This window comes from Pseudophryne corroboree, chromosome 2 (assembly GCF_028390025.1).
Source record: "Pseudophryne corroboree isolate aPseCor3 chromosome 2, aPseCor3.hap2, whole genome shotgun sequence".
NCBI lineage: Eukaryota > Metazoa > Chordata > Amphibia > Anura > Myobatrachidae > Pseudophryne > Pseudophryne corroboree.
The window spans coordinates 375763734-375791022 of record NC_086445.1 but is presented as its reverse complement, the minus strand read 5'-3'; the positions used below and the strand labels follow the sequence as shown (position 1 = coordinate 375791022).

The 27289-nt window shown below is 46.5% G+C and overlaps 1 protein-coding gene across 2 annotated transcripts in view; it reads right to left on the bottom strand.

The window, feature by feature from the left end:
- Positions 1 to 26973, bottom strand: part of BIVM (basic, immunoglobulin-like variable motif containing) — a 54531-nt gene extending 27558 nt beyond the window's left edge. The window contains exons 1-4 of one of the 2 annotated variants that reach the window (XM_063953211.1): positions 26807 to 26973; positions 21667 to 22250; positions 15579 to 15702; positions 6653 to 6748 (exon numbers count right to left, since the gene is read on the bottom strand). In XM_063953211.1, coding sequence (XP_063809281.1) covers positions 6653 to 6748; positions 15579 to 15702; positions 21667 to 22141 — 695 coding nt within the window. In that variant the 5' untranslated portion in view covers positions 22142 to 22250; positions 26807 to 26973. Of the gene's footprint in view, positions 1 to 6652; positions 6749 to 15578; positions 15703 to 21666; positions 22251 to 26491; positions 26554 to 26806 lie in introns of those variants that run through there. The other variant, XM_063953212.1, reaches the window with a different exon arrangement.
- Between the last annotated feature and the right edge of the window lie 316 nt (positions 26974 to 27289).

Genomic DNA, 27289 nt, shown 5'->3' with positions numbered 1-27289 from the left:
ATGACCCATCATTGCCAAACATGCTGGTAAAACCAGCAGACGGACCACCTCGCTGGCGATAATGTGGGACTGCGCATCATCGCCCGTCATCCGTCGCTGGGCCATACACATTGGCTGACTTTGACGTCCAAATCACTCAAAACAGCCAAAATGAGCAATTTTGAGGCCAAAGTCGCCTAGTGTGTATGGTCCTTAAGAGGTGTCTAGGTAGAACTAGAGATTCATTGTCATGTTCCAGAGAAAGTGTAGTTGTGATTTTAGATTTGTCATTCATACTTATCAGGTAAATTCACCTTCCTCTCCTCCAAATACCTCATTACCTTATTATCAAAATGACTTATTGTTGAAAAGCTGCTTAGATCAAAAATAAATGTTTTAAGCGTTAACTACAAAGTGCAGTTACTATTTTCCACCATAATAGGCTTATAAATCATATAACGTTTGCAACCAGAGTAAAGCAAGAGAGTGACAGTGCACAATGGACTCCTACATCTCCTGCCAAGGCAGATAATAGGATTTTAATTACCTACCGGTAAATCCTTTTCTCGTAGTCCATAAGGGATATTGGGGAATCTAGTAGGATGGGGTATAGATGTGGTCCAAAGGAGCCAGTGCATTTTAAATTTCTTCAACTGGTTGTGCTGGCTCCTCCCCTCTATGCCCCCTCCCACAGGCAGTTATAGGTAAAAACGTGCCCAAAATGAGAAAGGACATATATGAGAAAAGGAAATATGATAACAAAGAGTGGTGAGATTTACAGACCAGCACACCATGAACCAACAACAACCAGCATTGGCTGGTAACAACAACAACAACAACAACAACAACAGCAACAGCTGAACAGATAACCACATAACGAGAACCTGCAGAAAAAAGTCAACGCACTGAGGCGAATAGGGAATCTAGTACGATGGGGATGTCCAAAAACTTCCAGAACGGGCGGGAACGTGTGGAGACTGCTGCAGCACCGCCTGCCCAAACTGGGTATCCTCTTTGGCCAGGGTATCAAACTTGTAGAACTTCAGAAAAGTGTTCTCCTACGACCAAGTAGCCGCTCGGCATAGCTGTAAGGCCGAGACTCCACGGGTAACCACCCAGGAAGAACCCACTTATCTGGTAGAGTGGGCCTTCAGAGACTTAGGAACAGGTAAGGCTGCCGACACATGGGCCTGTTGAATATTAAGCCTAATCCAATTAGCAATGGACTGCTTTGAAGCATGACAACTCTTTTTCTGCGCATCATAGAACACAAACAAAGAATCCGTCTTTCTGATCTGAGCCGTTCTTTTGACATAGATCTTCAAGACTCGCACAGTATCTAATGCCTCCGGAGGATCAGAAGTGTCAGAACTGGACGAAACCATAATAGGCTGATTCAGGTGAAACGCAGAGACAACCTTCGGCAGGAACTGCTGCCTATTTCGGAGCTCCGCTCTGTGTTCGTAAAAGACAGAGTATGGACTTTTACACAACAAGGCCCCTAATTCTGAGAGACGTCGAGCAGAAGCCAGGGCCAGTAACATCACCATCTTCCACGTGAGGTACTTGTCTTCTACCGTTGTCAGAGGTTCAAACCAGGAGGCCTGTAGAAATTCCAATACTACATTCAAATCCCAGGGCACCGTAGGCGGCACAAAAGGAGGTTGGATGTGGAGACCTCCTTGCAAGAAGGTCTGAACTTCTGGCAACACTGCCAATTTCTTCTGGAAGAAAAATGGATAGGGTTGAAATCTGGACTATAATGGAACCCAGACTTAAGCCTTTATCCACACCAGCCTGCAGGAAATGTATGAAACGTCCCAAGTGAAACTCAGCAGGCGGATATGTGTGTTCCTTCCACCAAGAGACATATCTTCCAGATTAGATGATAGTGTTTTGACGTCACAGGTTTCCTGGCCTGAACCATGGTAGCAATAACTTTATTTGGAAAGGCCCTTGTGAGCTAGGATGTTTGGCTCAACCTCCATGCCATCAAATGAAGTCGCTGTAAGTTCGGGTAGACAAACGGTCCTTGTTGAAGAAGATCTCTTCGTAGTGGTTAAGGCCAAGGGTCTTTGACGGACATGCCCAGAAGATCCGCGTACCACGCCCTTGAGGCCAATTAAAATTGCCTGGACTTCCTGATTTCTGATGCACTTGAGCACCCTGTGGAGTAACGGAATCGGAGGAAACAGGTAGACCAGCCTGTAAGGCCAAGGCAATGTCAGTGCATCCACTGCCCTCGCCTGAGGGTCCCTGGTTCGTGAGCAATACCAGTGAAGCTTCTTGTTGAGACGAGATGCCATCATGTCTATCTGTGGGCAGCCCCACCGGTGGATGATCTGCTGGAACACCTGCTGGTGGAGCCCCCACTCCCCCGGGTGTAGATCATGACGACTCAGGTATTCCACTTCCCAGTTGTCTACTCCCGGAATGAAGATTGCGGACATTGCTCTTGCATTTCTTTGACACCTCTCGCATGCAGGCTCTGGTTTTTGTCCCTCCCTGCCGATTGATGTACGACACTGCTGTGGCGTTGTCCGACTGAACCTGGATCGCCTGATCCTTGAGCAAAGAAGAGGCCTGAAGCAGAGCATTGTAGATCGCCCAAAGTTCTAGAATGTTGATCAGAAGGAGGCTTTCGTGGGTTGACCACCTGCCCTGGAACTGCGCCAATGGGCGACAGCTCCCCATCCTCTTAGACTCACATCTGTCGTGAGGAGGGTCCAATCCTGAATCCCGAAACTCCGGCCCTCCAGTAGATTGGAGGACTGCAGCCACCACAGGAGGGAAATCCTGGCCTGAGGTAACAGCTGTATCATCCCGTGCATCTGAAGATGTGAACTGGACCATTTGCTCAGGAGATCCAGCTGAAAAGTTCTGGCATGGAACATGCCATATTGGATTGCCTCGTAGGAGGCGACCATCTTCCCCAACAATCTTATGCAAAGACGGATGGGACACTCGAGCAGGTCAGAGTACCATGCGGACCATCTCCTGAAGTGTTCTCGTCTTGTCCTCTGGTAGGAATACCTTCTGGGCCACAGTATCCATTAACATCCCCAGGAACAGGAGCCGCCGAGTCAGCTCCAGGTGGAACTTCTGTAAGTTAAGGATCCACCCGTGGTGTGACAGAAGTTGGATAGTGCGGTCGATATGGAGCATCAAAAGCTCCCTGGATCTTGCTTTGATTAGAAGGTCGTTCAGGTAAGGGACAATATTGACACCCTGGACCCGGAGCTGGAACATCATCTCCGCCATCACCTTTGTGAACACCCTCGGAGCTGTGGACAGGCCGAAGGGCAGTGCCTGGAATTGGAAGGGATTTTCCAGCAGGGCAAACCGCAGGTACGCCTGTTGAGGCGGTCAAATCGGAATATGGAGGTAGGCATCCTTGATATCCAAGGAGACCATGAATTCCTGTTCTTCCAGGCCTGCAACTCCTGCTCGCAGGTATTCCATTTTGAACTTGAACACTTTCAAGTAAGGATTCAAGGATTTTAGATTCAAAATGGGTCTTACCGAACCGTCCGGTTTCGGCACCACAAACAGGTTGGAGTAAAACCTCTTGCCACGTTGCAGTATTGGCGCTGGAACAATGACGTGGCACTGGCCCAACTTTAGGATGGCCTGTTGCAACGTAACCTGCATATCCTCCAAAGCTGGTAAGCTTGATTTGAAAAATCGTTGGGGAGGAGTACTGTTGAACTCAAGCTTGTAGCCCTGAGAAACGAGATCTCTGACCCAGGTATACTGGCAGGAAGCCTCCCAGACGCGGCTGAAGTGACGCAGTCTAGCTCCACCTCGAGATCCCCTCGGGGTGGGTGGGCACCGTCATGCTGAGACCTTACCGGAAGCAGAACTCGTGGCCTGTTCCTGAGAGCTGGTGCTTGCAGGTTTTCTGGACTTACTTCTGGTGCCTCTAGTCCCATTGGAGGCACCTCTGGCCTTAGATCGAAATCTGTGAGACCGAAAGGACTGTACAGACAGCCCCGGGGTAGGAGCGTCTCGCCGACAGGGCCCCAGAGGGGATAAACGTGGATTTTCCAGCCGTAACTTTGGAAATCCAGGTATCCAATTCAACCCCAAAGAGCCATTCCCCAGAAAAGGGGAGGGATTCCACACTACGTTTGGATTGTGCATCCGCAATCCATTGACGCAACCACAAGGCCCTGCGCGCCGACACTGCCATGGCAGAAGTCCTAGCATTAATGTTCCCCATCTCCTTGAGAAAATCAGAGAACACATGTAGTGTCCTGAATGTGTTTTAGGAGGGTCACCATAGTGACCAGGGGCATAGCCCCAGAGAGGCCCCCCTGAATTTGAATGGCCCAGGAATGAATGGCATGGGTCATCCAGCAACCCGCAATGACCGGCCTTTGTGATACACCTGCTGCCATGTAAATAGATATGAGTGTAGTCTCTATTTTCCTATCCCCAGGGTCCTTTATGGTAAAGGAGCCCGGGGCAGGCAGCACCGCCTTTTTGGACAGTCGAGAGACTGACACGTCAACCCCTGTGGATTCCTCCCAAAATTTGCTACCTTCAGGAGCAAATGGGAAAGTGCGCAAAAACCTTTTGGACACTTGGAATTTTTTGTCTGGATTTTTCCAGGCCAGCTTGAATAGGTCATCTAACTCTGCAGAATCAGGGAAAGTGACATTAGGCTTGTTTTGTGTAAAGAAAAACGACTGCTGTGATGCAGTGTCCTCTAGAGCGAGCCTTAACACGTCTCGTGTAGCCAGAATTAGGGGTTCAATACCCTGAGCAGAATCGGGATCCCCACTAACAGGGTCCATGTCCTCACCATCCTCCTGTATATCCTCATCTGTCAGATATTAGTGCAGGTAAACCACGCTTTTGTGGTCCTGCATGAGAGGTTAGGGGAGCTGTGCAACTTCTTGCCCTAGCAGCTAAATCTGCAACAGCCTGTTGTAGTAGCTGAGTTTTCTGAACAATTGCAGTAAGCTGGGAGGACATATCAGACATAGTTTTAAGAGACCCTAGCCAGTGGGGCTCTGGACCCTCTCCCCCAGTCCCTTCACTGAATTGTGAAGATTGGCTGCATTGTTCACATGAAACAGAATCAGATGATAATGGTGTGGCATACACTGCACAGCTTGTGTTTACCCATATTTCCCAGTAAGCACAATAACATACACATACACACAGAGTGTTATATTGTAAGCCTGCCCTACTGTATGTGAGAGGAGACCCACAGAGAGAAGGACACCAGCACACCCCTAGCTGTACAGCCCTAGTGAGGCTGGACGCTAACTATATTACAGTAAACACTAAGAAATCCTGTCCTGTAGAGCACCCAGATAGTGTACAATAGCGGCTCTCCCCCTTTGCTACACCCTGTACCAGAAGGTGCCAAAATGCCTCTGGTCCCGCTCTGTGGTAGCTTCGCCCCCCCCCCCCACCCCATAGCGCCTGCAGTGCTTTATTATATTGGCAATGTCTCCTAACAGCTTAAAAACATCACAACAAGTGCTAGTTTAAGAGGTCGTGTGACAATCTATACGGCGTGCGCGCGTTCAGCCGCACAGTGAACAGGGTAACCCCCCTAGCGGGGCCCCCGGTTTGTACTCGCCACAGTTGTCACCTTCAGGCAGTGTTAGCGGTGTGCTGCGGCTGCGACAGCCAAGGTGCAGTGCCCCGCTGAACAACAACCCCTCAGAACTGTGGTCCTGCAGGGGGGAAGCGGCTCTGCACCACGTAAGGCCGATGACCGTTCCCCCTCCCCTCCCGTTCCCCCTCCCCTCCCCCCCTTAAATCCCACGGTGCAGGTATGCTGTTGCCCAAACAGCATACCGAAAATAAACATTAAAAAGAAATTGAAGAAAACTCTCTGGAGCTCAGAGATGTGCATCCTCTCCTGAGGGCACTTTTTTCTAAACTGCGTGTGGGAGGGGGCATAGAGGGGAGGAGCCAGCACACCCAGTTGAAGAAATTTAAAGTGCACTGGCTCCTTTGGACCCTGTCTATACCCCATCATACTAGATTTCCCAATATCCCTTATGGATGCTAGAGAAATAGGGGCTATATTGTATACAGTATGTCTTTGAAACCACAATATGACAATCACAGTACATCTGAGTGCAACCATATTGTACCTCAATAATAATTATATATATATATATCTACAGTATATCTATCTAATAAAATGAGGCAAAAAAACTCCCAGGTTGTGACAAGAAAGGCATGGTAAATGCAACTCAAACTTTTAGTACATAATCTAAAAGTGCATGGAATACAGTTTATATTCAATTGATAAACTGCTCTGCTCTTGGACTTCCATTTTATTTATGACTGCAGTCACCTGTGTTGAAGTGATTAATTGACTACAATCATACATAAAGAGGGAGGTCCAGGAGCAGAGTATTTGTACATGTGGAAGGGGTCATGTTGGAGAGCATAAGGTATGCGGCTCAATGAGGGAAGGGAAGGGAGGATTAAATTCTGGCATGATCATACTGAGACTGTCACACTGCAGGCAAAATCAGCATACAGCACCACTGATAATGCAATCCCAGAGGTAAACCGGTTAACTAGTTTGTTCGCAAATTATGCATTCAACGCAGAAGGTTAATTTACCAGAGAGAAAACTACTGTCTGACTGACCGCACTCATTATCACTAATAATGATCCTCATTGGTGGCGTACTTACCTTCCAGATCCCAGAGTGCTAAAGAGAAAGTTCCAGCAGGATACTAAAGAGGAAATCCCACATGAGGTCTTATACTGTGGCCGACTGATGCAGTACCTGCAGTGACAACATGGGAAAGTACAGACATGAATTGCTTTGAATTTTATGCCTGTCTCATTACGTAAACTGTTCTAAACAAATTACAGCATTGAAGGATTACAAACTAGAATATAAATTATATATAAATTATTTATTAGTTATTCGGTAGAGTCTGTATAAGCCTCCATTCCAATAGGAGTGAATTTAATCACACTAAGCCTGAGACGTAGATGTCTATCTTGTATGTGGTGGAGCGACCGTTTGCCATTGTGTATGGTCTTGCGATTTCAGTCGGAGAGAGGACTTATTTGCAGTGACTGACAATCAGAGGCTATTTGTGGGAGACATAAGAGGAGGCGACACAAATGCAGGCAGGTGGTGACCATTTCTGGGGCATCACAGCTTGCGACTACGATCCATAAGGTTACTCAGATGGTCAGTGTTTGAACGATGTGCATCCTATGGTTGAGTCTTTGTACACCAGCAGTGACTGAAAGAAGTCAATGCAAAACCTAGCCGCTGCTGCAACATTTGCATGTTTTCGCACCTTTGCTCCTGTGCCAGCAGGAATACAGACAGCGGTATTCCGACACAAAGGATCCAGACACCTACTAGGTAAGAATACTATGTCTAAGCTCCTACCTCCCTAATCCTCCCTCTCAACAGCCTGACCCTAACCCTACTCTCCCAGCAGTCTAACCCTAACCATCCCCAGTGGTGCCTAAACCTTACCAACCCCTCCCTGCAGCCTAAACCTACCCCTTCCGCCCCCACTGCCTAACCCTAAGCAGCCCCGGCATATTTACGTTTGATATGCTGTCAGTCGTGATTCCGGCGCCGGCATTGCAATCGATGTCGGGATCTCAGCGTCAGGATTCTGAGCAGTGTTGGGATTCCGCCATCGGTATTCCGACTGTTGACACCCCGAATGTCAGTATCCTGACTGGATCCCGAAAATAGCTACGTACAGTACAAATAAAAGTGTTTCACGAATGTGCAGCTTGCAGCTCAGACAAGGTTGGGTTAGGCTCCTTTTGCCGAATGTGGTGTATGTGTAAACAGCATTGAGGCATCTGCATAATAGCATAGCCTTACATCTGCAAGTGAGATAATCTAAGGCAGTATCCCATTACTCTCATTCTTCATTTAAGACTAGATCAGTCTAAATAAAGCAGTATTTTATGATAAAAAGGGATAGGATGAAATAAATTAAGGCTGTGGTCTTTGTGGCACTTAGCTTAACTTAAATAATGTCTTTACCAGATACTGTACGCATTTACAAATCAGACCTGCAGGCCATAAAAATGATATGCAGAGCATTTACCATGCTGATAACTCCAATAAATGGAATATTGGTGTGCTCCCTCTCATGTATGTGGCAGCCAGGTCAGAGCAAATCTAAAAAGGAGATTTATGGTAGACTTACCATGGTTAAAGCTCTTTCTGAGAGGTACACTGGGTTCCACAGGGAATACATCAGGGTGTAGAGATGGATCTTGATCCAGAGGCACAATCAGGCTGAAGCTTTAGACTGTCCCAGAATGCATTGTGGGGCCTCCTCTATAACCCCACCTCGAGGCACTGTGAGCTCAGTTTCGTTAACCAGTCCAATGCAGAAGCAGGTAAAAGAGAAGGCAGATGTTAGTCACATAGAACCACATTCTCACGAAAGGAGAAGGGACTAGTGGCTAATGCCATACAAACCCAAAGTAGCTAAGTGCGTCAGGGTGGGCGCCCTGTGGAACACAATGTACCTCGCAGAAAGAGCTCTAACGATGGTAAGTCTACCATAAATCTCCTTTTCTGCAGCGGGGTACACTGTGTTCCACAGGGAATACATCAGGGATGTCATAAAGCAGTTCCTCAAGGGAGGGGACGCACCTTAGCGGGTATGAGAACCCGGCGTCCAAAGAAAGCATCCTGGGATGCGGAAGTATCAAAGGCATAGAACCCATGCCTGTTCATTGAGGACCACGTAGACTCCTTGCACAATTGTTCTGCGGACGCACCACAAGGGGATGCTCAAAACGGTCCAACAGACCGAGTAGAATGGGTTTTAACAGCAGCAGAAGCTGGCAGTCCAGCCTGCGCATAAGCTTGTGCCATCACCATTCTAATCCATCAGGCCAAGGTTTGCTTATTCGCATGCCAGCCACATGTGTGGAAACCAAACAGTACAAAGAGGGTATATGATCTCCTGATAGAGGCAGTCCTCTCCACATATATACGGAGAGCCCGTACCACATCCAAAGGCCGTTCTTTGGAGGACAATTCGGAAGAGATGATGGCCGGAACTACAATCTCCTGATTAAGGTGAAAAGATGACACCACCTTAGGTAAATAACCAGGGCGAGTTCTAAGAACTGCTCGGTCACGATAAAATATCAAAAAGAATGGACGACAGGACAAAGCGCCCGAGTCTGACACCCTTCTAGCAGAGGCAATAGCCAGCAGAAACAGGACCTTGGCTGTGAGCCATTTAAGGTCCACTGACTCAAGAGGTTCAAATGGAGACACCTGCAGGGCATTCAGGACAACAGACAAATCCCATGGAGCCTCAGGAGGGACATAGTGAGGCTGAATCCGCAGTACGCCCTGAGTGAATGTATGAACGTCAGGTATAGACGCAATTTTTCTCTGAAACTACACCGACAATGCAGATATGTGAACCTTGAGGGAGGCCAGACGAAGTCCTAAATCCAGGCCTTGTTGCAAAAAAGCCAGAAGTCTGGAAGTACTTAACTTGGAAGCATCGTAATTCTTAGCTGCACACCATTTGAAGAAAGAATTCCAGACCCTATAAGAAATCCATGCAGAAGCCAGTTTGCGGGCCTTTAGCATAGTTTGGATAACCGCCTCAGAGAATCCTTTGGCCCTCAGGAGTGAAACTTCAAGAGCCACGATGTCACAGCCAGTCTGGCCAGGTCCAGGTAGACACAAGGGCCCTGAACGAGGAGGTCTGGGCATTGAGGAAGTAGAAGAGGACGCTCGATTGATAGACCCTGCAGGTCTGAGAACCAATGCTGTCTGGGCCACGCTGGAGCAACTAGAAGTAGTATTCCTCCTCCTTGCTTGAGCTTCTGTTGTGCCCTGGGCAGAAATGACACTGGAGAGAACATGTAGGGCAGCCGAAAGTTCCATGGAACTGCCAGTGCATCCACGAACGCTGCTTGAGGATCCCTTGTTCTTGATCCGAAGACCGGAACTTTGTGATTGTGTCGTGATGCCATCAGGTCTACATCTGGTAGACCCTACTTGTCCACTAGGAGTTGAAAGACTTCCTGATGAAGACTCCACTGTGTACGTCCTGACAACTGAGGAAATCTGCTTCCAAGTTGAGGACTCCCGGAATGAACACCGCCAATATTTCTGGCAGATGGCGTTCCGCCCAACGAAGGATTTTTGACACTTCCATCATTGCCATGAGACTTTGAGTGCCGCCTTGATGGTTTATGTATGCCACAGTGGTGGTGTTGTCTGATCGTACTTTAACAGGCCTGTTCTGTATCAGAGGCAGGGCAAGAGTCAAAGCATTGAACACTGCCCGCAATTCAAGAATGTTTATCGGGAAGAGGGATTCCTCCTTGGTCCACCGACCCTGGAGAGAGTGTTGCTCCAGCACCGCGCCCCAACCCCTCAGACTGGTGTCCGTAGTCAGTAGGACCCAGTTGGGGATCCAGAAGCGATGGCCCCTGCTCAACTGCTGGTCCAGTAGCAACCAGCTCAGTTACAGACAAACCTCCGGAGTCAAGGAGATCATGTGAAACCTGGTCCGATAAGGCAGGCCATCCCACTTGGAAAGGATTAACCTCTGTAGAGGGCGGGAATGAAATCGAGCGTACTCTACCATGTTGAAAGCCAACACCATGAGGCCTAGTACTTGCATCGCCGAGTGTATCAACACTCTTGGGCGAGAGAGGAAGTATCTAATCCTGTCCTGAAGTTTCAGGACTTTCTCTGGAGACAGAAACAGTCTTTGGCTGTGTATGTCCAGCAGTGATCCCAGGTGCACCATGCTCCGAGCAGGGACCAGCGAGGACTTCTTCCAGTTTACAAGCCACCCGTGGGCTTGTAGGAAGCGTACAGTGAGTTGCAGATGACTGAGGAGGAAATCCTGGGAGTTCGCCAGGATCAGCAAGTCGTCCAGATACAGCAGGATTCTGATTCCCTAATGACGCAGATGAGCCATCATCACGGCCATAACCTTGGTGAAGATCCGAGGGGCCATGGCCAGTCCAAACGGCAGAGCCAGGAACTGATAGTGAAGGTTGCCAATAGCAAACCGCAGATATTGCTGATGCGTTATGGCAATAGGTACATGCAGGTAAGCATCTTGTATATCCAGGGATACCATATAGTCTACGGGTTTCATGGCCAGTACAATCGAGCCCAGCGTTTCCATATGGTACTTGGACACTCTCACAAATTTGTTCAGTGATTTGAGGTGGAGTATAGGCCGGAAAGACCCATTGGGTTTCGGGACTAGAAACAGGGTCGAGTAGTATCCTCCACCTCTCTGGGACAGGGGTACCGGCACTACCACTCCTGTATCCAGGAGGGAATGCACAACCAGGTGTAGAGCTTGCGCCTTCAACGGGTCTGAAGGAATAACAGAACTGTTATAATGCAGAACTAGCGAGGGGGACGGCTCTTGAAAGAAACCGCGTACCCGTGAGAGATGACTTCTCGCACACATGCGTCTGAAGTGGTCTTTAACCAGACCTGGGTGAACTGCTGAAGTCGGCCTCCCACCCTGGGATCCTCCAGGGGGAGTCCCGCCCCGTCATGCAGCAGGCTTGTCTTGTTTGGAAGCAGGCTGACGGGCGGCACAGGATTGTTTTGTTTTGGGCTTAGTGGTTTTGGGAGCACGAGCTTGTCTCGGGTATGTCTGACCCTTCGCTTTGCCTTGAGATCGAAAGGAACGAAAAGTGGTACTCTTTGCCTTCTGTGCAGAAGGATTAGTATTCGGGAGAAATTCAGTCTTAGCAGCCGTTAAGTCAGTCACAATCTTATTCAGATCTTCCCCAAATAGGATGTCTCCCTTTAAAGGAAGTACCTCCAAAGTCTTTTTGGAGTCCAGGTCCACCTTCCATGACCTCAACCACAGAATTCGGCGAGCCAGGATGTACGTAGTCGACGCCTTGGCCGCCATTACACCTGCCTCAGAGGAAACCTCCTGAATATATTGGGAGGCAGTGGTAATATGAGACAGATATTGTCTGGCAGTGTCATATATATCCTGAGACAGCTCATCCTCTATTGCCGGAACCCATGCTTCAATTCCTTTTGCGGCCCAGGAGGCCTCTATAGTGGGTCTATGTACAGCACCTGTAAGGGAGTAAATAGACTTCAGGCATCCCTCCACACGCTTATCGGTCGGTTCTTTCAGCGAGGTGACAATGGTGACAGGCAGAGTAGATGACACCACAAGACGGGTGACATGGGAATCCACCGGTGATGAATTTTCCAACTTGTTACACAACTCAGCAGGGAGAGGATAGCGAGATAGCATCTTTTTAGGCAGGGAGAATTTATTTCCTAGAGAAGACCAAGGTTCCTGACGTATGTCTACTAAGTGGTCAGAATGTGGTAAGACTACTTTAGCTACCTTCTGATGTTTAAACTTATCAGGTTTCTTAGACGCAGTAGTGGGATCTACATCATCATCGATTTGTAGAATCAGCTTAATAGCCTCCACTAAGTCAGGGACATCAACCTGAGTTGTAGGTTCCTCGTCAGAAGCAACTGAATCAGTGTCTGACAGGTCAGTATACTCCCCATCCTCATCAGAAGTATCATCTTATATATTAGTGGATTGTGAGGAGGAAGCGGCCCGCTTAGATGACCCCTTGACCCCTGAAGGGATGTGGGGTAGGTTTTTGTCTTACCAAAGATTGATTCAATTGCTGCAACTGGGTAGACAAATTATCTAACCAAGGCGGATTTACCATAGGGACAATATGTGGCTGCAATGGCACAGGAGGTCCCATAGGGGGCGTAAGGCGTGTCACAAGCGTATTGAGCATAGTTGAGAATGCTGCCCAAGGTGGCTCCTGATTGGTTACAGGAGCTGTGGACTGACTGGGAAATGTATGGAACATATTACACAGACCACCATTTAAAGCTTCCCCCCCAGACAAATCCGTGGCGCATGGGCTGCATGATACAGAAGCGTCCGTGGATTTCCCGCCTTTTGTGTTAGACATTTTAGTGAATGTAACCGCAGAGCGCATGAGTATGATACAGCCAGACAGAGTACAATACCTGCGAATAAATCCCCTAGTATGTGACTGCGTACACAGTACACAATACCAGCGAATAAATCCGGTATGATGTGACTGAGTACACAGTAGAATACATTTAACGGTAAATACTGTGCAGCACTATATATGAGACCCTGACGCACCTAGTCCTTTAGGGTACAGAATACATTGATAGCTATAGCTGGGATACATTGAAAGTTAAATCCACATAGCAGATACAGGCACACACAGTCACGGTGACAATGTAGATAATTATTTTAATGAGACAATAAAACTGCACTGGACTAGTAAAATATATATATATATATATATATATATATATATATATATATATATATATATATATAAATAAATAAATAAATAAATAAATAAATAAAACAATGCGCGGTCCGACACCGGATGTATATATCAGAATACTCGTACAATATATTCTGGTAGAGGTACACTTGTTCTTAACTAACACTGTCTTAAAATGACATGTAGAATACTTAAGTGTCTGTAAACTCACAGCGCTGATCAATCAGGTGGATTTACAGAGGAGACCTTGCCCTGCAGTCCCGGAGACCAATCGCAGCTACTGTGAGAATATGGCGCCCAGCATCTAGGTCAGGGAGTAAGGGAGAGTGTGAAGCAGCTCCAGGGCAGGAACACCAGCAGTTGTTGGCGCCTGGAGCTGGGGGAGGGGCTACAGGTCAAGCGCCTTTCCCCTATGTAGGTCCTCACCACTTTGTACTATGGAGCCTTATTAAAGTGGATATTTTACTATTCGACCTGTGCTCCCATGCCCTGGTGGATATAGTGGGGTCCCTGCTCTGACACAATGTCCACGCCAGCGTCACGGTTCGTCTCCTTAAACCACGACCGGAACGCGATTTAATGGTGGGTCCCGCCTGGGGGACCCTCTTACCTCCTCCCTTAGTAGCAGCCACGCGATCCAGGAGAGCGCCTGCGGTGGTGTGCCTAGGAACCGGAGCGCCTCCGCCGCAAGTACCCGGGAACAGAGCCAGCGGGAGTATGCGACGCCGCTGGGGAGAGGAAGGAGCCGCAGCACAGTATGTTACACTGACATATGAAGTGCTGCAGCCCTTGAAGTCTTCTACAAAGCTTTTTCAGGGCTGCCTAGCGCAGCCCCCCTGTTAAGTGACCTGCTTCATGCAGGCACCAACTCTAAAATTGAGCTCACAGTGCCTGGAGGCGGGGTTATAGAGGAGGCCCCGCAATGCATTCTGGGACAGTCTAAAGCTTTAGCCTGTTGGATCAGGATCCATCTCTACACCCCGATGTATTCCCTGTGGAACATAGTGTACCCCACTGCAGAAATAATGCTGTGTGCCTACTTGTCTGCCTCATGCATGCAGGGTTGTAACGATGGTGGCTCCAGTGGAGCGTGAGCTCCGGGCGCTGAAAAAGTTAGAGGGCACGCTGCTGTCAGCATTCCCTCGTGCCACTGTACTGGCAGCCACAGAGTAGGAGGATGAGAAGCAGAGGGGCACACACACTGACTCGGAGATTTGGTAGGGAACAGGGCAGGCTAGAGGTGACAGCAGGAGATACTGGCACATGCAGAGCTCTGCCCATCCTCTTTATATGTCTCACTGTCTGCTTGTAGCAGTTCAGCAGGGTTACTTCTGTCCTGCAGCACCACTCTCTGTCTCCACTGCTGCTGCAGCAGCTCTCTCTGCCCCAGCTTCTGCAGAACCTCTCTCTGCCCCTGTGGCTGTAGCGCCTCTGCCTCGGCTGCTGCAGCACTTCTCTCTACATTGATGCTGCATCACCTCTCTGCCCCTCAGGTTGCTGCGGCGCAGCCCCCTCTGCCCCTCAGACAATTCTGAAACATTATTTTCATTGAAGCATAATGGGAATATAAGGTCTGAGATGGCAGTTCTTGGGCATTATTTTCATTGAGACCTTGGGGGATTATCAAAAGGGGGTGTAATGTTATCAATTATGGGCCTTAAGCACTAGGTTTCTTTACTGTAACAATAGTTACACACACTCTGCAAGATCTAGCTATTGGCTGAATATTACAGTATGTGAAATGTATCATATCATTATCAAGAATTTTGGTAAATGTAAACAGAAGAATACAACTATCAGCCAGCAGGTGCGCTCATCTTCCAATTGCACTAGCAGGTCCTGAATCTGGAAGAGAACACTGCTTGATTCAGAGGTGGATGCAGTGCTAATGTTTGTTCAGCTGAGTGATAGGTAGCAAGGGTTTGGGGGAGGCAACTGGGAGTGGCTACAAAAACGCAGGTGTGTCACAAGCCTTTTCTGGGCGTTTCCAAACTTGCAACAGTGAATTTGTAGGCAGTTGTAAAGGCTCTGGGGGCTTACCTGTGGTTGCTCAGATGATCGATGGTGCGTCTTTGTATGTGGATCAGAGACGCCGGTAGTGGGCGCCTCTGTACAAATCCCTGCATAAGCGTCATAATAAAATATTTTCACAGATCCGCTGCGTGTGCGATCGCAGTACAGACGTGACTCGTTCCATTGTTTCATTTGACATAATTGGCTCCCATACGATTTATCATTAAACTAGTCTTTAAATGTGTGAAGTAGTATAAGACTGCATGCTGTATTACCATCTCCGGAGATCTAGGACTTTGCGTTGTTTAATATCATCCTCAATGAAGTGTTGGGTACATTCTCTTAATGGCCTCATCTTCCTCTCAGCTTTCTTCTTTGGGACCTGCTTATTAACCACACCTGCAGACAAAGGACACATTGCAACTAAACGATGTTTAAATGATAAACAATTTTATAGAAAAGGTTATACATCCAATAAACAGCCTGTTGGAACTTTGCTCACCCACTAAAGATCAACTAGGACACAGAGTCAGGCCATAAACTATTTAAAATTAGACATATAAAAAGATAACTTAGCAATATACAATGAACACCATAAGTGTGTGTACATTCAGACTATACACACTACTCGTAGGCCATGTCTCCTTACACACAACTTGCTAATCTGAATATACTGGACACAGTTTTCAGGACTTGTTGGCAGAGCCTAATAATGACAGCTTTTATTTAGAGATGTGCAGCCGACACTTTTCGGGTTTTGGATCTGGATCCCCGCTCGTGTTTATGATCTGGATTGGTTTTGCCAAAACCACCCTTTTGGTTTTGGATCTGTATGATTTTTTAAACACCCCCCCCCCCCCATAAAAACAGCTAAAATCATAGAATTTAGGGGTAATTTTGATACAGGTTGAGTCTCCCTTATCCAAAATGCTTAGGACCAAAGGTATTTTGGATATCGGATTTTTCCGTATTTTGGAATAATTGCATACCATCATGAGATATCATGGTGATGGGACACAAGTCTAAGCACAGAATGCATTTATGTTTCATATACATCTAATACATACAGCCTGAAGGTCATTTTAGCCAATATTTTTAATAACTTTGTGCATTAAACAAAATGTGTGTATATTCACACAATTCATTTTTGTTTCATATACACCTTATACACACAGCCTGAAGGTCATTTAATACAATATTTTTAATAACTTTGTGTATCAAACAAAGTTTGTGTACATTGAGTCATCAGGAAACAAAGGTTTCACTACCTCAGTCTCACTCAAAAAAGTCTGTATTTCGGAATATTCCGTATTTCGGAATATTTGGATATGGGATACTCAACCTGTACTACGGTATTATTAACCTCAATGACATTAATTTCCACTAATTTCCAGTCTATTCTGAACACCTTACACCTCATAATATTGTTTTGAGGCCAACGAGTCGCAACGAGGTAGCTGGATGACTAAGCTAAGCGACACAAGTGGGCGGCACAAACACCTGGCCCATCTAGGAGTGGCACTGCAGTGTCAGACAGGATTGCAGTTTTAAAAACAAGACCCGAAAGAGCACATAATGCAAAGAAAAAAAGAGGTGCAAGATGAAATTGTCCTTGGGCACTCCCACTTACCCTTATGTTGTATAGACAGGACATGCACACTTTAACAAACTAATCATTTCAATGTCAGGGTCTGCCACACGACTGTAGCTAAAATTATTGATTTGTTTAGGCCCCCACAAAAGAATAAACAATTAATCCCTCCAACAAAAAAGAAGCAATTAATCTCTCCTTGCACAAACTGGCTCTACAGAGGCAAGATGTCGACCTCATCCTCATCCTCCGATTCCTCACCCCTTTCAGTCTGTACATCCCCATCCTCACAGAGTATTATGTCGTCCCCACTGGAATCCACCATCACAGGTCCCTGTGTACTTTCTGGAGGCAATTGCTGGTAAATGTCTTCCTGGAGGAATTTATCATTCATTTTGATGAACATCATATTCTCCGCATTTTGTGGAAGTAACCTCCTATGCCGATTGCTGACAAGGTTACCGGCTGCACTAAACACTCTTTCGGAGTACACACTGGAGGGGGCAACTTAGGTAAAATAAAGCCAGTTTGTGCACGGGCCTCCAAATTGCCTCTTTTTCCTGCCAGTATACATACAGACTGTCTGACATGCCTACTTGGATGCTGTCACCCATACAATCCTCCACCATTCTTTCTATGGTGACAGCATCACATGTAGTGACAGTGGACATGTCAGTAATTGTTGCTAGCTCCTTCAGTCCGGACCAGATGTCAACACTTGCTCCTGACTGCCCTGCATCACCACCAGCGAGTGGGCTAGGAAATTTTATCCGTTTCCTCGCAGCCCCAGTTGCGGGAGAAAATGGAGGAGATGTTGACGGGTCACGTTCCACTTGAGTTGACAATTTTCTCACTAGCAGGTCTTTGAACCTCTGCAGACTTGTGAGAGATACAACGTAGGCTTTAAACCTAGGATTGAGCACGGTGGCCAAAATGTAGTGCTCTGATATCGACAGGTTGACCACCCTTGAATCCTGGCAAAGCGAATGAAGGGCTCCATCCACAAGTCCCACATACTTTGCGGAATCGCTCCGTCTTAACTCCTCCTTCAATTTCTCCAGCTGCTTCTGCAAAAGCCTGATGAGGGGAATGACCTGACTCAAGCTGGAAGTGTCTGAACTGACTTCACGTGTGGCAAGTTTGAAGGGTTGGAGAACCTTGCACAAGGCAGAAATCATTCTCCACTGCTCGAGTCAGGTGAATTCCCCCTCCTTTGCCTATATTGTAGGTGGATGTATAGGCTTGAATGGCCTTTTGCTGCTCCTCCATCCTCTGAAGCATATAGAGTGTTGAATTCTACCTCGTTACCACCTCTTGCTTCAGGTGATGGCAGGGCAGGTTCAGGAGTGTTTGCAGGCGCTCCAGTCTTCGGCATGCAGTGGCTGAATGTTGAAAGTGGCCTGCAATTTTTCGGGCCACCGACAGCATCTTCTGCACGCCCTTGTCATTTTTCATAAAATTCTGCACCACTAAATTAATTGTATGTGCAAAACATGGAACGTGCTGGAATTTGGCCAGATGTTATGCACGCACAATATTGGTGGCATTGTCCGATATCACAACTCCCCAGGAGAGTCTAAGTGGGGTAAGCCATTGTGCGATGATGTCCTTCAGTTTCCATAAGTGGGTGTGCCTCTTACAGAAACCGGTGATACACAGTGTAGCCTGCCTAGGAACGAGTTGGCGTTTGTGAGATGCTGCTACTGGTGCCGCTGCTGTTGTTGTTGCTGCTGGAGACGATACATCTACCCAGTGGGCTGTCACAGTCATATAGTCCTTACTTTGCCCTGCTCCACTTGTCCACATGTCCGTGGTTAAGTGGACACAGGGTACAACCGCATTTTTCAGGACACCTTTCTTAATGTCCCTGTACAGTCCGGGGATCTCTTTCATAGTGAATTGGAATCTAGACGGGATTTGGTACCAGGGACACAGTACGTCCATCAACTGTCTAAATCCCACTGCACTAATGGTGTATACCGGACGCACGTCTAACACCAGCATAGTTGTTATGGCCTAAGTAATCCGCTTTGCAACAGGGTGACTGCTGTCATATTTCATCTTCCTCGCAAAGGACTGTTGGTTGCTTAGTTGAAGTAGTACAAGTGGTCTTCCGACTTACCCTCTGGGATTACGATCGACTCACAGCAGCAACAACAGCAGCAGGCATACCACTCAAGGATTCTCCGGAGGAATCCCGGTTAGGAGAGGACTCGTCAGTCATGACAGTGACATGGCCGGCAGGACTACTTACGTTCCTGACTGAGGAAATTGACGTTGAAGGAGTTGCTGGTGTGGCTTGCAGGAGCTTGGGTACAACAGGAAGAAGGGATTTAGGCATCAGTGGACTGCTTACGCTCTTACCCAAAGTTTCTGTACTTGACCATGACTTCTGATAAATCCGCTGCAGGCGACGTATAAGGGAGGATGTTCCTAGGTGGTTAACGTCCTTACACCTACTTATTAGGATTGACAAAGGCAACACACGGCTAGACACCTGTTGTCCAGATCTGTGGAGAAATAATTCCACACCGAAGAGGTGGATTTTTTGGTATTGTGCCCAGGCATGACAATGGGCTTACTTATCCCACGGACAACAACTGTCTCCACTGGTGCCTTATTCAACCAAACCACATCACCATCAGAATCCTCATCGTCAACTTTCTCCACAGCGCCAGCTACACCAATATCTTCCTCATCCTGGTGTACGTCTACAGTGACATCCTCAATCTCAATATTAGCAACTAGACTGGCTGTGCTCTACCCAGCACTTGCAGGGGGCATGCAAATGGTGGTAGGAGCCTCCTCTTTCCATACATTCTTGGGAAGGTGAGGCCTAGACATCGCAATCGCGGACACACTTGGACTCTACTTGGGGATTTTTGATATCTCTGAATGCAGAGTTGTTTTTTCCTGTGATTTAACAAGCTTAATTTTTTCATTTTTCAAGAGAGAGGAGGGCTTCCATCCTCATGAGAAGCTGAATCACCAGTCATGAACATAGGCCAAGGCCTTAGCCTTTCCTTGCCACTTCGTGTCGTGAATGGCATATTACCAATTTTACTTTTCTCGTCAGATAATTTCTTTTCTGATTATTAATTTTTGCTTCTTGGATTTTACATGCCCTCTATGACAATGGGCATCGGTCTTAGCAGATGACGTTGATGTAATTGCATCATCAATGTTATGACTTGTGGCAGCAGCACCTTCAGCACTAGTACTAGGAACTGGAAGTGGTTCCTGATCTTCCACTATTTTTTCCTCCAAATTGTTGTTCTCAATGTCACAGGACAGCACCCCTTTATTATTACAGCACACAGAACAGTGCCCCTTTACTTTCACTGCACCCCTGTATTCTTACAGCATACGGGACCAGTGTGCTTTTATTTTGACAACTGCACCCTTGAATTTTTACAGCATACAGGGCCAGTGCAATGTTATTTTAACAGCAGCACCCCTATATTTTTACAGCATCCTGACCAGTGTGCTTGTAATTTTAAACAACTGCACCCTTGAATTTTTACAGCATACAGGACCAGTGTAATGTTATTTTTACAGCAGCACCCCTATATTCTTACAGCATACAGGAGGACAGTGCCCCTGCCCCCTGTATAACAGTGACAGCCAGGACAGCAAAAGCCATGTACAGCTGCAGCACCTGTAACAGAACATGAAACACCAGTGACAGCCAGGACGGCACCCCTAAAACACCACAGGTTTACCACAGTGACTGCAGCAACACCCCTACAGAGCACACACTAATAATCGCACCCGACGTCACCACCCACAGAGACAGAGGTCTGTCTCCCTCACTCTCCAAGTTCAGAGTGAAAATGGCGGCGGCGCGCGGCTGTTTATATGGAATCCAAAACCTGCAAGAATCCGACAGCGGGATGATGTTTTCCCTCGTTCTGGTTTCCGAGTCTGGCGGGAAGTCCCAAGCAGGACTCGGATCTGGACTCGGAGCGTGAAGTTTGGGGTGGTTCGGTTCTCTGGGAACCGAACCCGCTCATCTCTGCAGTAACAGAATGCCACAGTGTTACTCCCGAATTAATTAAGATCTACTGCTAAACTCCCAAGCCAGCATGTTCCTGGTCAGTGCTTATGATGGTACAGAAGAGACAGAGATGAGTGACTGCACTATCCGCCGTTCAGGATCCGGACGCCGGAATCTTGTCAGCCGTGGAAATACCAGCGGTCTGAATCTCGACCCACTTGAGGGGGAATATAACAATGTGGCAAGCTAAGCTCGCCACCAGACCCGAAGCGTGGCGACTGCGCGAGGGAACTTGCTGCACTCGCTGTCTGCATTCTGAATGTCGTGATTCCGTCATCCATCTCCTGACCGCCGGGATCCTGACTGACGGTATTTCATACCGGATCCGTCAGTCAAACTGTGTAGTTAAATGATGTGTAACAAGGATACATATCACTATGCTTTCTGCCTACTGACTAAAAGAAATACATACATGGCTTTATATTCCCATTAATGCTTCATTTCTAATGGTGCATACACATGGTGAGATTTTGGCTATCTTTTGATTTTGACTATGCGTGCTTGAGATACTGGCTATGTGCTATTTTGACTAAGTGCAAATTTTGACTATAGTACTAGATAGTCAATTTTCACTAACACCTTGCGATTTTGACTATATAGTCAAAATCGCAAGGATAAATCTCACCGTGTGTATGCACCTTAAGAATGTAACTATATTTTTGTTTAGAGCTAGCGTTTCTGTATCTGACAATAGGTGTGGAAAAAAAAAATTCACCTGATTTGGTTTTCATCTTTGTAGTCATTGTGTTAAAGTCAGACGTATCAATTTCCCAGGCAAGAGGAAGTGTCTGAAGATCATTCGACAAAGAATCCAAGCTTGCATCTTCATTATAAATGATATCAGAGCCACTGCTAGACTGGAGATCAATGTAATTTAATGCATTGTTTAAGGAGGGTTTCTCTTGTGAACTTAGGCTGCTCACAGTGCCAGGAGCTTTGTACAGAGATGTTGCTTGGTTCAAGAAAGCGTAGTCTGAACAGATCGTATAGAACTTTTCCCTTGTGTGAGTGACCAGGCATCCCCAGGGATAATGACGGTCACCACCAGACTCTAGATGTCCAGAAGAAGAATCTCCAACATTGAAGGATTTCACATTTTCTTGTACATTGTCCCTCGGAGATCTCCCTCTGGACTTGTGGTCGTCGCTGCCAGAACCATTAGATTCTCTGTCAGCCTCTACGTTAGGCATTGAATGAAGAGGTAAGATAGGAAATACCAAAACCTTGGGGCCAACAACTTTTCCTTCAGTAACAGAGACTAATTATTTAATCAGGAAAGCTTCATAATGAACAAAGTATCTGGAAAGAAAATATAGAACATTAAATTCGGTGCAAGCTGGCATGCAGTTTAGATATCAAGATACTAGGTTGTTAAAATAAAAAACTTTATTTTACATACCTCTGATAAATAGCAACAAAGCAATACTAACCAATAACTGTTTAATAACCTACATGGGAAGACATTTAAGCAAATAGTGCTTTCAGTTAGGATAAAAATAAAATGACTACTGTATTATTGTATGAACTTAAATCATTGGTCCTTTAAAGAAAGTCATTACATAGTATTCATTCTAGCACCCTGCACCTTTCAAAATCCGTGCAGTTCCTCTTTCCTGCCTGGGGTGTCGCTCTTTTCTGTGATGCTTCTCAGCATACTCTGATATGTTACTCAGTGCTGTGATACAGACCTGTATGTGCTAAGAAGCACCAGAGCAGAGAGCGACACCCCAGGCAGGAAAGAGGAACTGCACAGGATTTGAAAGGTGCAGGGTGCAAGAATGAACACTAATTACATGTTTATATTGGGATTATATTGTTATTAAGACACTGTTGATTGATAGTCAAAAGACATGATGAAGAGCATGAGCATGTGACAACGGGATATACAACAATTCTGTCCTTTGTATTATGACTGTATGAAAAGATCACAGACATCCCATTGTGTTCAGTAGAGGACCTGCATAAGTTTAGTGCTTTTCAGGATAAACATAAGCTACCTACAGGTGTACATAGGGGGTAATTCCGAGTTGATCACAGCTTCAAATTTGTTAGCAGTTGGGCAAAACCATGTGCACTGCAGGTGGGGTTGATATAACATTTGCAGAGAGAGTTAGATTTGGGTGGGTTATTTTGTTTCTGTGCAGGGTAAATACTGGCTGCTTTATTTTTACACTGCAAATTAGATTTCAGCTAGAATACACCCCACCCAAATCTAACTCTCTCTGCAAATGTTATATCTGCCACACCTTCAGTGCAAATGGTTTTGCCCAACTGCTAACAAATTTGAAGCTGCGATCAACTCGGAATTACCCCCATAGTGGCTATCACCTTAGTGTGCACTGTGCTGTGACCAAGCTATGCTATTAGCCAATAATGTACCCATACACAAAGGTGCCAAGTGCCAACATAAATCTTTCAATAACAACCTGATAGCAAAGTGGTTGCTGTGCAAAAGAATCTTTAGACCAGCCACAAGGCGTGACACGCATGAATACACGTGCCATGTTTGCAGTCAGGGTGCAAAGTTAAGCAAAAATAATGGATTGTATAATGAAGCATATACTAGATTCACCAGTGCACCTATTCTGGGTCTGGGACTCAAGGTCGACACCAATAAGGTCGACACCACTTAGGTCGACATGAACAAAGTCGACATGGAAAAAGGTGACATGAGTGTTTTGTGTTTTTTTGGTGTCGTTTTCTCCGTAATGTGACCGGGAACCTCAATTCGTGCACTGTGTCCCCTTGCATGGCGAGCGAAGGGCAGGTTACTGTTCCCAATTGTAGTCCACATGGATCGTAAAGTATGAAAAAGTTCAAAAAATGAAAAAAAAAAAAAAGTGAAAACTCATGTCAACCTTTTTCCATGTCGACCTATTTCAGGTGTCGACCTAGAGTCCGGATACCCCTATTCTTGCACTGCAGAAATTACATTTCAGTTTATGGAGCGATGTAAATGTAATTAGCTAAATTGGTGGAGACTACACTGCTTAACACTGAGGACTTTGGTTTCACAGGTCAGGGCAGTCTTTGGGACTTGCCCATTTTGCAGGCGAGTATTCCAAATACTGGAATAACATATTTAACACACAACTGCCACAGGAAAGTGGTTGTCAAAAGTGGTTGGAGGTTTTAAATTTTCTGGCATTTAGAGATTTTGACATCATTCTGCACTCCAATGGGCCCTACACACTGGCAGATAATACTGAAAGCTATGAATGATCTCATTCATTAATGAACGAGATACCGTTCATATCTTTCAGTGTGGAGGCTCCAGCGATGAATGATCCGCGCTTGTTCATCGCTGGTGCCCGTCGCCTGTGCATGCAGGCCAATACGGACGATCTTGTCCATATATGCCTGCACTGCTATGGAGGTGGGTGACGGGGGGGGGGGGGGGAGAAAGAGTGAAGAAACTTCACTCCCCCCATCACTGCCCCCCCCCCCCCCCCCCGCCGCCGTGTCGCTCGTCGGCTGTATCTGCCGTCGGGCAGCTCGGCGGCGGATCGCGCTATGTGTAGAGCCCATTAGGCGCATTTCCAGATTATGGAGGTCTCTACCGAAAACAGAACAGGCATGTGCTTGATCTGCAATGGATGGATCAGCCAGCACACTGGTTCCAATTCAGTGCCTTAAGCAGCGCACCTCAGGAGCGCTTCTTACAACTGTCTTTCGGGGTAATTCCAAGTTGATCACAGCAGGATTTTTTTTTAGCAGTTGGGCAAAACCATGTGCACTGCAGGGGAGGCAGATATAACATGTGCAGAAAGAGTTAGATTTGGGTGGGTTATTTTATTTCTGTGCAGGGTAAATTCTGGCTGCTTTATTTTTACACTGCAAATTAGATTGCAGATTGAACACACCACACCCAAATCTAACTCTCTCTGCACATGTTATATCTGCCTCCCCTGCAGTGCACATGGTTTTGCCCAACTGCTAAAAAAAATCCTGCTGCGATCAACTTGGAATTACCCCCTTTGTCTGGTTTTGGCTTTTTAATGAATTGTCTTATTGTAATGACCTTGGCTTAATTAAGGTTATTTTTTTACATCACATTATTGTAATATAATTGAAAATAACAAATGCTGAATATTTTGTTTGTTACAAATAGGAGTCAGGCCTGCAGAGTGTACTAGAATTACAAAGCATAACAGGCAACAAACATATACATAAAATATTAAAGTGTAAATAATCAGATGTCTGGTTTAAGATTAGACGATTTTGAACAATAAAGATAAAGATTTCCCTTGAAACTTCCCCAGCTGCAGAATGAACAATAAAGTGCATACACACTGAACCATATAGTGAATAATATCGTTCAGTGACATCACCACTCCCAGCCCTGAACATGCAGTCATGAAAGATATAGCTTAAATTGGACTGCATGCTCAGTTGATGGAGATAAATGCTAACGACCCACGGGAGCACGCATCGTTATCATGTATACACACTTGACAATATGCACGCTAATAACTTTATCATGCATATTGTCCACCGAAATCGTCTAGTGTATATGCCTAATAGGCCCTACACACTGGCCGATCGCCGATGGGCGACCCGGCGGCGGGAGGGGGGGGGGGGGCAGTGAAGTTTATTCACTCCCCCCGTCACCCGGCTGCATTGAAGTGCAGGCAAATATGGACGAGATCGTCCATATTGGCCTGCATGTACAGCCGACGGGGGACCAGCGATGAACGAGCGCGGGGCCGCGCATCGTTCATCGCTGGAGCCTCCACACTGCACGATATGAACGTTATCTCGTTCATTAATGAACGAGATCGTTCACATCGTGCAGTCATGTCGGCCAGTGTGTAGGGCCCTTAAGGGCCCTACTCACTGGCCGACCCGCCGCCGAGCTGCCCGACGGCGGATACGGCCGACGAGCGACCCGGCGGCGGGGGGGCAGTGATGGGGGGAGTGAAGTTTCTTCACTCCCCCCGTCACGCGGCTGCATTGAAGTGCAGGCAAATATGGACGAGAACGTCCATATTGGCCTGCATGCACAGCCGACGGGAGACCAGCGATGAACGAGCGCGGGGCCGCGCATCGTTCATCGCAGGAGTCTCCACACTGAAAGATATGAACTAGTTCTCGTTCATTTATGAACGAGATCGTTCATATCTTTCAAAAAATCGGCCAGTGTGTAGGGCCCTATAGTTATAACTTTGAGAATATTAATTTCAGTGTTTGAACGGAGTAGCTAGTCACCATGAGGTTATCCAGTTATGTAATGAATATAACATACTAGTAAACAGCCAATCTAATAACATGATGAAAATATCAAAAAGGTTTACAGTACCCAAAGAAAATAAATTATCATCATCATCATATGAATTAGTCTCTGCTCTTAACCTAATGCCAGAAGAGTAACTTGGTATGTAACGATTCTGTGACTGATTTGCAGTCTACAGATAATTTATTAATATTTATGGATTTACTCTGAAACACAAATTGAAAACATGTAAATCTGCCACCACCTAGTACTGTAAAATAAAGTCAAAACGACTTTTTATTTTAACCATATGAGATGCCTCACATACTGTATGTATGCAGTGTGCTCTTTCCACATTTCTGTGAAGTTTCCAATACATGTAGATACTTAGTGACAATGATGCAGACAGCTCAGTAAAATCGCTACAAATGCAGAAGGCAGCAGCTGCAGCAGCACAGTGATGAAGGATCGGGCCTGTGCCCCAGCTCCAAGACAACCTAACTACAACAAAGCATGAGCAGATGGCTGGTACAGGCAGCCGCTATGTGCAGAGGGCAGGCTGGTGACACAGCATTGCTATCTCAATACGGGGGTAACTCTCCTTCTGAATATGAAGCTTCAGTTCAGCTTCAGCCCGCCTTACCTGCCCCCACACCATTGAGAAAGGCTCCAGCACAGCAGTGGCAGGTGCACCACGCCCCGTGTGAGGTCAGATGGGATTAATACGGACCGGGCAGCAGCAGCTGTCACCCACTCTCCACCTACTCCGTAGTATCACCACTCCCAGGCTAGCAGCAGTAATGGGACCCGGTGCACTCCGCATACAGTCATCGCCACCTGCTGTACGGAAGACCTCATCTTTTAACTCTTTCAGTGTTCCATGCTCATGCATTGCAATTGCAATTAAAAGCTAACCACTATAGTTATCTAATTTCCACTTCGTTTCGTCGCTTTCATTTTATTTCTGTCTAATGACAGTGTGAAAAGTAAATAAATAGTGGTTTATCTATACTGATTATAATGTCATCTGTTATTGCACTTTAACCAGACAATGCATGGCATATCATTTATAATGGAGCTTGAGAAAGTAGAGCTGTCATTGCCAACCTCGGTCCTCTGGGCACAC